Raw genomic sequence first — 13,319 nt, forward strand, 5'->3', positions numbered from 1 at the left:
GTATGTAACCCTCGTTCCCTGAAGGAGGGAACGGAGACGTACGTCAGTAGTGACCGACGAATTGGGATATCGCTTAGAGAGCCCTATCATCTTCGTGTAAACTAAAACAAGCCAATGGAATTGGCGTGCGATATTTGCATCTGTTTTTCGCTGAGGAGACAACTGGTGTCCGCACTACAGCGAGGGTACAGAAACTGTGGCGACGGGACGTACGTCTCCGTTCCCTCCTTCAGGGAACGAGGGTTACATACGTAACCGAGACGTTCCCTTTCAGTCGGTCACGTTCGACGTACGTCAGTAGTGACCGACGAATTGGGATCCCAACTAAAGCGCCACAGTTACGAAACCCCTTCCAGTGCCCAGCACAAGCTCAGCCGCCCATAGCACCGGCTGGCGGTGAAGGGGGCGAGCTTACACCGAGAGAGTCTACTGCTGTCTAACCACTACCCACTAAGTAAACTAGACACACTGGGGAAGCGAACCCGTAAGGGACGCTGCCGAAACCACTACCTACCCAATGGGGGAGGAGTTTACGTGGGAATACACACATGGACTGGCCCGGGGGGGCAGTACGCATATGGAGTCCCTGGGATGGCTCCACCTGGTTAGGGGGAGACTCATCTGACAGGTGACAGCAGAGCTGGCTCTGCTAAGGGAAAGACACGGACTCGGCCCGTAGGGAGTTTTAAACCGTGGAAAATACACATATGGGACCGCTCACGTAGAGGGGTCACGACATATGGGCCCCAGCCAACAGACAGCGTCAGCGACGGATGTAGGCCTGGCATCAGACACTCCGCAATGTCCGAGCCGAAGGGGAGGCGGAGGAACTCGACAGGGTTCGCCAAGCGGGGAACACGACTGGAGTGAAAGTATGCACGTATCCGGCCAGTGGCGGGAATGGCATTGCAAGCCGACACTTAGAGTGGGTACAACACGTCTACCGACTAGTGGATGCGAGTACACGTGAGGATACCGGCTCTACACGTAGGCTATAAAACCTAGCGAACGTGTTTGGTGTCGCCCAGCCCGCAGCTCTACAGATATCTGTCAGCGAGGCGCCATGAGCCAGCGCCCAGGAAGAGGCCACCCCTCTGGTGGAGTGGGCTCTCAACCCGAGCGGGCAAGGCACGCCCTGGGATTCGTACGCCAAGGCGATGGCATCCACTATCCAGTGGGCCATCCTCTGCTTGGAGACAGCCTTTCCCTTCTGCTGGCCTCCGTAACAGATGCAGAGCTGATCTGAGGTCCTGAAGCTTCGCGTTCTGTCCACGTAAACGCGCAGAGCGCGGACGGGACAGAGCAAAGCTAGGGCTGGGTCTGCCTCCTCCGAGGGCAGCGCTTGCAGGTTCACTACCTGATCTCTGAAGGGAGTGGTAGGAACCTTGGGCACGTATCCAGGCCGGGGTCTCAGGATGACGTGAGAAGCACCGGGCCCGAATTCTAGGCACGTTTCGTCGACCGAAAATGCATGCAGATCCCCTACCCTCTTCAGGGAAGCCAATGCAACCAGAAGAACCGTCTTAAGAGACATTAGTTTCAGGTCGACTGATTGCAAAGGTTCGAAGAGATGACCCCGGAGAGCTGTGAGAACCAGGGTCAAATCCCAAGAGGGTACGGAGGAAGGGCGAGGAGGATTCAGTCTCCTGGCCCCCCTCAGGAATCTGACGATCAGATCGTGTTTCCCCAGGGACTTACCCTCAACTGCATGGTGATGTGCGGCAATGGCGGCAACATACACCTTGAGGGTGGAGGGAGACAGCCTTCGCTCCAACCCATCTTGCAGAAAGGAAAGCACGGATCCGACCGAACATGATCGGGGGTCCTCTCGGCGAGAGGCGCACCATTCGACGAACAGGTTCCACTTCAGCGCGTAGAGATTCCTAGTGGAAGGAGCTCTAGCGGAAGTGATGGTGTCTACGACCGCTTGCGGGAGATCACTCAGAACCTCCGCATCCCGTCCAGGGACCACACGTGGAGGTTCCACAGATCGGGACGCGGGTGCCACAGGGTGCCCCGTCTCTGAGTCAGGGGTCCTTCCTCAGAGGAATCGGCCAGGGAGGTGCTGTCACGAGGAGAATGAGGTCTGAGAATCAGGTCCGAGTGGGCCAGTACGGAGCCACTAACAGAACCTGCTCCCCGTCCTCCCTGACCTTGCACATGAGTTGTGCGAGAAGGCTCACTGGGGGAAACGCATGTTTGCGCAGACCCGGGGGCCAGCTGTGTGCCAGGGCATCCGTGCCGAGCGTGCCGCCGGTCAGGGAATAAAACCACTGGCGGAGGGCAGTTTCCGGGGAGGCAAGCAGGACTACCTGGGCCTCGCCGAAACGCTGCCAAATCAGCTGGACCGCCTGGGGGTGGAGCCGCCACTCGCCCGCAAGTAGATGCTGCCGTGACAGCTCGTCGGCTGCACGGTTGAGCACACCTGAGACACGAGTGGCCCGAAGGGACCTCAGATCCTTCTGACTCCACAACAAGAGATGGCGGGCGAGTTGCAACATGCGACGGAAGCGTAGACCACCTTGACGGTAGGTGTACGCAACGGCCGCAGTGCTTAGTGAGCGGACTAGAACGTGCTTGCCTGACAACAGCTCCTTGAAGCGGGCCAGCGCAAGACGAACCGCTAGCAACTCGAGGCAATTGGTATGCCAATGCAGCTGAGGCCCCGTCCAAAGACCTGTCACTGCATGCCCGTTGTACGTGGCCCCCAATCCCGTGGCAGAGACATCTGTTGAGACCACAGCGTGCCTGGACACTCGTTCGAGGGGTACTCCGGCCCACAGGAACGAAGGGTCCAACCACCGGACAAGGGTGCGACGGCAGCTCGGTGTCACGGGGACACGGAGCGTGCCGCACTGCCACGCCCATCTCGGGACCCGGCCGCGGACCCAGTGTTGAAGCGGTCTCATATGAAGCAATCCGAGCGGCGTAACCGCGGCTGCAGATGCCATATGCCCCAGGAGCCTCTGAAAATCTTTCAGTGGCGCCGCTGTCCTGCACTTGAGCGAGCTCAGGCAGTTCAACACCGACTGGACGCGCACCTCGGTGAGACGCGCAGTCCGTGCGACCGAGTCTTGCTCGAGACCGAAACAAGAGATCCTCTACCCGGGGGCGAGTTTGCTCTTGTCCCAGTTGACCTGAAGACCCAACCGGTTGGGAGCTACAACCATGTCGGGTAGGACTTTGTACTGACATGCCCGACCCCCGAACGCAGACCGACCTAGGAAGGGTCTGTGTCGAGGCAGAATCGAGACATGAAAGTATGCGTCCTTCAGGTCTATTGCTGCAAACCAATCCTGGGGACGGTCCAGGATTGGCCGTAGCCCACCGCCCTTTTACGGTACAATGAAGTAGGGGCTGTAAAACCCCGACTTCATATCGGCTGGAGGGACCGGCTTGATTGTACCCTTCGCCAGGAGGACAGCAATCTCCACCCGGAGAACAGGAGCACTGTCCAACGACACCTGAGTGAAGTGGACAGCCCTGAAGACCGGGGGACGCCGGGCGAACTGAATCGCATAGCCGAGTCTGATAGTACGAATGAGCCAACTGGACAGGCTGGGGAGCGCTATCCACGCTTCCAGACACTGAGCCAGCGGGACCAAAGGCACCACAGACGCACCGGGGGTGGGGCAGCAAGGCAGAGAGGGACCCGACTCGGACGGCTTGAGGGCGGCCCGGAGTGGGGTCGGACTCTGCGAGGCAGCAGTGTGCATGGGAGACGGCGCACGAGACGCGGTCTGCACCAACACACTGCCACCTGCTGGCGAATGGGGAGGGAGCTGACAGCAGCGAGGCGGAGCCTGGCACACTGGCAGACACCCCTTGTTGTGACCTGGAGTTTGAGGAAACTGCTCTTTTTGTGGCAAAGTGGGTACCGCTGGACTCCGGAGAGCCAGCGGCGGTAGATGGACAGCCGCCACAAAATCCCCCCCGGCCCTCCTCCGGGGGTGGGAGAGCAGATGGAATACTCTCCCAAAGGGCAGGAACCTTCCGCTCCAGGTCGCCCGTCTCAGGGCCGAGTTTTCCCCGACCGCTTGCCACCTGGCTGGCAGAGACGGGCTGGGCACCACGTCCGCGCCCGGCACCCTGCTGTTTGGCTGGTGTAGGCTGCTGCTTTGCCAACTTAGCAGGGGCGGAGGAAGACGCAGGCGGGCGCCCTCGGCGACGAGCGGGCTGAGGCTGAGCCACGGGCGGCTGGGTGGAGGCAGCAGCGGACCGCCGTGGCATGACATGTCTGATAGCCTCAGCCTGCTTCTGTGCAGCGGAGGACTGTTGGGCACAGCTCTCCACCGCGTCGCCGAAAAGGCCGACCGGAGACACGGGGGAATCCAGGAACCGATGTTTGTCGGTCTCCCTCATGTCTGCCAAGGTCAGCCAGAGGTGGCGTTGCTGGGCTACCAGAGTAGACATCGCCTGGCCAACAGAACGCGCTGTCACCTTCGTTGCCCGGAGGGCAAGGTCAGTGGCAGCGCGCAGCTCCCCAAGCAGCTGTTGGTCAGGACCTTCCTGGGGCATCTGCGACAGCGCTTTTGCCTGATAGACCTGCAAAAGGGCCATCGCGTGCAGGGCAGAGGCAGCCTGCCCACAGGCACTGTAAGCTTTCTCAGTCAGACCGGCTGAGAATTCACAGGCCTGGGACGGGAGACGCGGCTCACCGCGCCAGCCAGCGGCCGTTGGACACAACTGCGTCGCAACAGACCGCTCGACTGGCGGGATCTTCGCGTACCCCCTGGCTAGCCCGCCGTCCAGGGAGGTGAAGGCGGACGAGGGACCAGGCCCTGTACGAGCCCCATGCGGAGCTTGCCAAGACCTGGTCACCTCATCGTGTACTTCCGGGAAGAAAGGCATTTGGGCGGGACGCTGGATTTGACCAGCGCGACCCCCCGCCAAGTACCAATCGTCCATCCGAGATGGGCCGGGACAGGGTGGAGGGTTCCACTCAAGCCCGACGCACAAGGCGGCCCGGGAGAGCACAGCCGTGAGCTCGGGATCCGACTCGGGCAACGCTACCGTCCCGGGCAGCAGCGCGTCCGAATCCTCCCCCGAGGACTCAGGCTCACCTTCCGATGCAGCGATCGACATCCGATCCGCCGCCAGCACACCAAAGGTAACGGCTGGACAGTCCGTAGAGGGCCCAGCGGAAACCAACGGTGGCACGATGGGTTGCGGTGCTGATGAGGCGGCAGGGGCCCGAGGAGCGTTTCCGCTCGGCGGGGAAGCCCTGACCGTAATCCTCCGGTCACCCTTCCTATACAGCGCCGTACCGTCATTCCGGTTCCCGGGGCCGGAAAAAACGGTCGTACGCGGCATAGGAGAGGGGACCCCCGCTTCCTGAGACTTCAGGAAGGAGAGTCTCGACCTCAGCATCGCGATAGTCATGTTCCCGCAATGGGAACATGAACCATCCACAAAAGCTGCTTCAGCGTGCAGAATGCCCAAACACGAGATGCAACGATTGTGCCCATCAGCAGGGACCAGGGAACGACCGCACCCATTAACGCACAGACGAAATGACATACTGTCAGGGTTCGTCTGTAAAGCTCTTTTAGAAGGGGATGTCAACTCACTCGTGCTGAAGCACCCAGGGAGCGACGCGATGTGTCAGGTACACCACTCCCTGACACACCGAGGAACCGGCCCAAATCGCTACACACGCACACACTCTTTGTGTTGCTGTGAAAACAGCAGTTTTCGAGCTTATAGCTCAGCTCCTCGGAGACTCGCGACCTCGCTGAACGTGCCCTTTCACCAGCACTGAAGCTCGCTGTAAATCCTCTTCTGAGGCAATGTTTTAGAATAAAACAAACGAAGAAAGGAGTCTTCTAAAACAGGACACCAGTGAATGGCTCCGAAGCGAAAGACAGAGTGCGATTGCATCTGCTTCCTATTTATATACACCTGTCGGGGCGGTGCGCATTATGCAAATATCGCACGCCAATTCCATTGGCTTGTTTTAGTTTACACGAAGATGATAGGGCTCTCTAAGCGATATCCCAATTCGTCGGTCACTACTGACGTACGTCGAACGTGACCGACTGAAAGGGAACTAAACACTGCAGACAAAGTAATACAATGCTTTACTCAAAGATACTAAGGTCTCCTATAACGCCTCAAATCAAAGTTGAAATAAAGACAACTCCGATACTGCCATAGGGCTGCGCAATTAATTGTAATTAAATTTTGGCTTCCAACGAATATGAAAACAAGATAAATGAGGTAAAACAATTATTGTGGCGTTTCTGCTTTCCGTTCAGCATACCATCCTGTCCACAGTAGTGCGCTTAAATTCCTCCCTAAGCCAAACTTAACATCCAAATCAGCCGAATAAGAGGGTGTTATAAAACGAAGTCTACTATTGCTAAACTGCGGGACATGCTTGATATTAAACAGGGATATTAAGAGCTCATTAAAAAAGAGATGCTGTTCCCTAGGCGGCTTTCTGTGTACGCGCTCCGAGACGGGGCGAAATGCGCCTAAGTATACTGTGAGCTTCAGATACGTGCCTAAACGGTCATATAGCATACACACAATGTAAACAGTTGGGAAAGAAAACGCATGTGTAACGGTATATTGGATCCGTGCAGCTCTTAAAGTGACAGCAGCCTAAAAAACCTGCTGCAGTCAATGTTAATCAAACAACAAAAGACTAAGATAAAATCACTCACTAAATAAAACAATCACTCATTTGATTATTTTATTTAATCTCTGTTGTCTATTGCTTATCTGAATACCACTGTTAGTGCATCTTCCTGAAAAATTTAAAGCATTTTCGTTCTGTTGTATTTATTTGTCAGTTTTGTTTGTAATTAGTTTGTTTGTTCTTACTGTATTACTGACTGTTTATTTGTCTTCTGTATCAGTTTCAAGGGCCTTTTTCTTACATTAGTTAACCTAGTATTAATTTTTGCTGAAGTATTGATAATTGGGATATTTCACTGATATTTAAAATTACTCATATCATGAAATAAAACTTTGAACATATAACCCACCAATAATCATGTTAAACAACTGCGACTTCAATATTGACCAAAATTATTGTGATTATGAGTTTTGCCATAATCGAGTAGCCCTAACATGACAATGACAACAATTAAGAATATTTATAAGGTGAATGCATATAGGTGAAATAGTCTATTTCACCTAATATCTTATATTTCTCTGTTATTACATTTTAGGTGCTTCATTGGTTTGAACTATCAGAGGGGAACAAAGGCCAGCCAGGTGAAGGTGGTGTCCAAGAAGACAATGAAGCACAACAACTGTGAATCCAACTGTGGCCACCCTTATAAAAAAAACAAAACAAAAAAAAAATCATGAACTGTGAGTGGGGCTTTATTTAGTCACTTGAAGTCACAGCATTGTGTTCTGTTTAGCCCAGTCTCACCGGTGAAGTGAAAATAGCATCACTTAATGAATGTATTTGACTTTAATAATAAAAGCATAATGTTTTAAAGCTATCTCTTTTTCAAACCATTTGTTTACAAGCAATTTTAAGTGGTTTTCATTTTAGAATGCAAATTTTACATAGTATAATGGCAACCAAACACCTGGCAGTATTATACTGTACAGCTTATGTTTTCTACAGGACTGTAATATTTTTTACAGTAATAAACTGTTGTTGCATATATTACAGTAGGCACACTGTAAAATTACAGCTTAATGCTGGCAAATGTAGTTGCCAGTATTTTACTGTAATTCAACAGGGATTTTTCTAACAGTGAATGCTACATTTATTTTAACAAAATTCAGTAAAACAGAAATATTTTGTTACAATAAAAGAAAACTCTATTTGAATAAATTTTAAAATGTAATTTATTCCTATGATGGCAAAGCTGAATTTTCAGCATCATTACTCTAGACTTAAGTGTCACGTGATCCTTCAGAAATCATACTAATATGTTGATTTGCTGCTCAACAAACTTATCTGAAAAAGGTGAATAAAGGATTCATTTTTCTTTCACAAAAAATTATGAATGACCCCAAACTTTTGAACAAACGATAGTTGAATTTTGATTTTTTTCTAATACTGCATATATTTTAAAAACATGAATTAAAAAACAATTAATTATGAATTTAAATATAATAGTAATACAGATTTTTTTGTGTGTGTGCGTGCGTGTGTGTGGATATCACATGAGACATTTTGATAAAGACGTACATCCTCATATAAGCTTCATGAACCAATCATTAGCAAATCCTGCAATTAGAAAACCCCGCTTATCTCACATAGGCCTGTAATCACTTGAAGTAATTAAGATTGACAGGTCAGTAAGGGAATCAAGGAATCAAGCTGCCTTCTGTTATTGCTGCAGACAGGGAGTGTGCTCTGTCTAAATTTGTTAGATAAATATGTCTGACTGAAGTGTTTTTGCATTTCAAGCGGCAGCACAGTAGACTACTCTTATAAAACAAAATAATTGCAGTTTTAAAGCTTAGCCTGACTACACTGTAATTCAGCGAACATGCAGATAAAAGAATGTGAAGTGTATAACAGATAGTATAATGACAGTTATCAGCTGCCACAAAGAGTCGCTTCAGCTGAAAGAAGAGGCAAGAAACATTTCAAATGGGTACATTATTTGCATTTCAAGTACACACCGATAATAAAGAAAGAAAATTAAACAAAATCAATTAGGACATTTAAAAAAAATACAAATTCAATCGGCAGCTTTCAATCAAAACTACTTTTTTTTTTTTTTTTTTTAATAGAGCCAAACAGCTAGAATGACAGCAGAGCTCTGGCTCTGTGCATTCTGGGTACGGTTTGTGACCGCACAACACCAGGACCAAAACAAACATGTGAGGGAGAGCGTAAGAGCGTTACCTGCTGCAGGAGTGGCCATCAGAGGAGCTGCTCCTGGGGCTGGGCCAGTGGACAGGACAGGGGTGAGGAGACGCACATGGAGAACACACAGATAGCAGAGAATGAAAGGGCACAGAAACCAACGGGACAAAGAAATGGAAGGGGAAAAAGTAGATTAAATGAGTTGTGGAAGCAAGGGTTAGGTACAAAAAAGGGGGAATTAAAAAAAGAAAAAGAAATGGGAGAGGCCCCATACCTTGGCTCTTTACCGTCAGGTGCGCCAGACCTTGAAGGAAAAAACAGGAAAAAGGAAAAAAGAAATAAGAGGGTCATAAAAAAGGCACGGGCGGAAACAAAAAGCATTGTCACAACGTTTGACTGCAGTTTGTGACAGACATCCTGAGGCAAACATGGATGCCAAATTTGAAGGAAACCAAAGGGGAGGGAGAAAAAAAGGAGGAAGGTAAAATAAACACACACTTTTTCAAAGGAAGGGGGAAATAAGAGGTGTTGAAGAGGGAAAAAGGAAGGGAGGGAGGGGATAGGGTAAGGAAAAAAGCATTTCAATTGGCACAAGTGCCAAAAAGGCACTTGCTCACAAAAAAAATGCTTTTTCTCCTAATGGAGCACATATTTAGTGTTTGGCAGATAGCATTCCTTAGATCATACGCTTCTATGCTATAGCAGTTACACCCATAAATGTTGCATTCGAAAGCCACAGTCTCATAAAATAGCAAAGAGAGATCAGAAAGCAGTGGGGAAATGTCTCATAAAAAGCAGCAGGGACCAAGATAAATTCTCCCAAGCGCACAGAGGCAACCAGTCCCAGACGGTCTATCGTCTTACTAACAGACAAAAGCCTGCGAGTTGATTTCAGCACTGTAATAATGTATGCAGCTTGACAGCTCAATACCAATCAATTACACACACCGATGCGGGAGCCATTATCCGGCAGTTTGAGTTCTGTAATCATGGTGCAGTAGTTGCTGTTTACTCCGACTAATGGGTTGGAGAGTCGTACAGAAATGCAGAAGACAATCAGGAGGAATTGCTATGCAAATCCAGATGAGAGCCGACCAAAATGGTGGGGTCAGGCACAGGAAACTGGTGAGATGTTGATCAGGTTGTATTCAATATTGAATGCAGTAAACAAACTGGAAAGCAAAGGCAAACCAATAAGATTAGAAAAATAATGCATCGGCTGGGAGCTTCGCGAAAATCCACATTAACTCCATTTACGCCTTTACGCGCTTATTCCATGTTGTGAGGAATACGATTACCTTCAGGAATGCCACACATTAGCTGTGAACGCTCTCTGGTGAACTGAACCGCATTCGAGACGATATTTAATTGAAAAGGGAGAATGCTTCCTTCAAATTCCAAATGCACCTCCAAGGAACCACATGGCAAAAACAATCCTGGATTTAAAGAGGCCGGGCCTGCTTGGAGCTCTCATTGCCTATGCTTTTCATTTCCATGAAACAAAGGAATATTATGATTATAGAAAGCGGAGTTATAGCGCCATTGTTCTCTCTCCCTGTGTGATTCCTTGACAATTACCACAGTACCGTCGCTTGCCCTGCTACTTCTATGCTGCACTCTATTAGGGAGATAACACGACTGTAGAATAGATCATTGTAACTGGGAGTTACTATTCATTGTGCAGCCAATTCCATAAAAAAATTATCACAAATGAAGGGAGCGAGACGATAAAAGATGCTTTGCTTTTTGAGAACATAACAAGAGCTGCAACTCATGGAGAATTACAATATGAGAAATGGCAAGGGATACGGTAAACAATGATGCACAGACAATATCTAAGGAAAGCACAATGGTGGTATCTGAACACTGTGCAAGACTAAAGCAAGTGCTACAGAACAAGTAAGGGGTTATTGTCTTTGCTTATTTAAATATTCAAAATATATGATATGACTATTCAAAGTCATTATTATTTTATTTTATATTAATGTATAACCACCAGTTTAAATATTCAAATATATTATATTTAAATATTAAATATGCTCAGTTAAATATTTAAATATTATTCAAAGTCATTTAAAGTACAATTATGTTATAGCATATTATAGTATAATTCAGTGTTTCCCAACCATTGTGCCAAGTGTGTCAAGTGCGCTGTGGATAATTACCAAATGCCAAAAAAGAAATAAAATAAAATAAATTCTATACAGTTAAGAATATATTGTCGCTGTCAGGCGGAAACCTCGTATCTCATCATATTTGTTTTATTTTATTTTTAAAAATCAATGCCATTTGTCATCCTTTATGCCTGTATGTGGGTTTTAAAAATATTTAGACAATGAAAAGGATGTAAAAGAGCTTGTGACACAACCTTGTAACTCTATTGGATCCATCAGTCATATTGTCCAAATGTATTCAACAACAAGAAAAAATGAGCACCCATATAGTCAGCTACAATAAACTGTAAGTTGATGAACGTATAATGCGAATGCAATGCAATACAGTCTCAGATGCGACTATTCCAGTGACAGAAAAAATATGTCATTTGCTGGTCTAAAAACCTTACAACTCCAGCTGAGCTCGATTTTCATAAAAGGTTAAAGGGTTAGTTCACCCAAAAATGAAAATTCTGTCATTTATTGCTCACCCTCATGTCGTTCCACACCCGTAAGACCTTTGTTCATCTTCAGAACACAAATTAAGATATTTTTGATGAAATCTGATGGCTCAGTGAGGCCTCTATTGAGAGCAAGTAACCTTAGACTTTCAAATGCCCAGAAAGGTACTAAAAATATATTTAAAACAGTTCATGTTACTACAGTGGTTTAACCTTAATTTTATGAAGCGACCAGAATACTTTTTGTGCGCAAAAATACAAAATAACGACTTTATTCAACAATATCTAGTGATAGGCGATTTCAAAACACTGCTTCATGAAGCTTCAAAGCTTTCATCCAGATTATCTTTTGTTTCGAAATCAGTGGTTCGGAGCACGTATCAAACTGCCAAAGTCACGTGAACCATTGAACCAATTTCGAAATACTTATGATGCAACGAAGCCTCGTTTACTGAAATCAAGTGACTTTGGCAGGTAGAGATCATTTGAAACACGCTCCGAACCACTGATTCAAAACAAAACATTCATAAAGCTTCGAAGCTTCATTAAGCAGTGTTTAGTTCAGTGACGAATGCTAAATATTGATGAATTAAGTCATTATTTTGTTTAGTTTTTTTTTTTGCGCACAAAAAGTAATTTAGTTGCTTCATAACATTAAGGTTGAACCATTGTAGTCACGTGAACTGTTTTAAATATATTTTAGGTACCTTTCTGAGCATTTGAAAGTCTAAATTAACTTGCTCTCAATGCAGGCCTCACTGAGCCATGGGATTTCATCAAAAATATCTTAAATTGTGTTCCGATAATGAACAAAGGTCTTACAGGTGTGGAACGACATGAGGGTGAGTAATTAAAGACAGAATTTTCATTTTTGGGTGAACTAACCCTTTAATATTATAATGACACATACACATGTTTGACATATATAAAGTCATAATACCAACACTGATGACACTGTTTAATTATTTAAAAAATATGAGGTTTTCACCCGACAGCGATAGTATGTAATGTGTTGTTTTATTATCATCACCAACAACATCATATTGGCCACGTACACGCTGCAGCTAAATTTGTCTGTCAGTTCACCTCTTAGTGCTTAATCACGTTTTGTACACACACAGTTCAGTAAAATATGGGAGTGACAACCGCATTCTACAACTGTATTAACTCCCGAAAAATACAGGTAGTGACAACCGCATTTACAGAAATTCTATGCAGTGTGTACGGAACCGAACTAAACAACTAGTTGTTAATGACGTTTTTTAATGTGTATCACAGATGTTTCTCTCTTCTGTATTTGCGGTGAAGAAATCACAGGGAAAGCAGCACGAGCACTGAGTGTTGCCAGATCTTTCTAGAAAAACACTGAACAAGAACAGGCCATGATAAACTGAAATAAATCTAAATGCGTTATGCTGAAAATAAGACTAAAATATTGCGTAATATAATACGCAATAACTCCGTAAACTCGATCGCTTTATGAGCCGAGCTTAAACAACAAGCTCAAAAATTCTTGACATAAGTGAACATGGCAACACCGCAAGAGTGCGCTCTGTGAAGAAGCCTTTAAAAGCATAAACAAAACACGACGCATCCGTCCACTCTGCTTTGTTTAAAATGGCTGAAAATATCAAGAATTTTGTCGCTCTAATATTAATTTGATGACAATAACAGACTTCAAACACACAGCGTTGCTATGGTTTCCAAGCTGTCAATCATCGCGTTTCGAGAGTGAGTCGTGTTCCGTACATACATATAACGATAATTTATTGGATTCACTCCCGTATTTAAATGCGGTTGTTACTCCTGAAACTTACAGTGTGTACGTGGCTCTTGTGTTCCTACCTGGCTTAAGCTCAAGTTTCACACTAAATCTGTGTGCTACTTTCAATATGATATACAGTTTTAATATGTCTT

General features: G+C 46.9%; 1 protein-coding gene across 1 annotated transcript in view; it reads right to left on the reverse strand.

Annotated features, from left to right (window-relative positions):
• The window catches only part of nrxn2a (neurexin 2a), a 431,583-nt gene that overhangs the window by 377,450 nt on the left and 40,814 nt on the right, over positions 1-13,319 (reverse strand). The window contains exons 3-4 of the mRNA XM_067375006.1: positions 9,063-9,092; positions 8,828-8,866 (exon numbers count right to left, since the gene is read on the reverse strand). Coding sequence (XP_067231107.1) covers positions 8,828-8,866; positions 9,063-9,092 — 69 coding nt within the window. The remainder of the gene's footprint in view (positions 1-8,827; positions 8,867-9,062; positions 9,093-13,319) is intronic.

This window comes from Chanodichthys erythropterus, chromosome 22 (genome assembly GCF_024489055.1).
Source record: "Chanodichthys erythropterus isolate Z2021 chromosome 22, ASM2448905v1, whole genome shotgun sequence".
NCBI lineage: Eukaryota > Metazoa > Chordata > Actinopteri > Cypriniformes > Xenocyprididae > Chanodichthys > Chanodichthys erythropterus.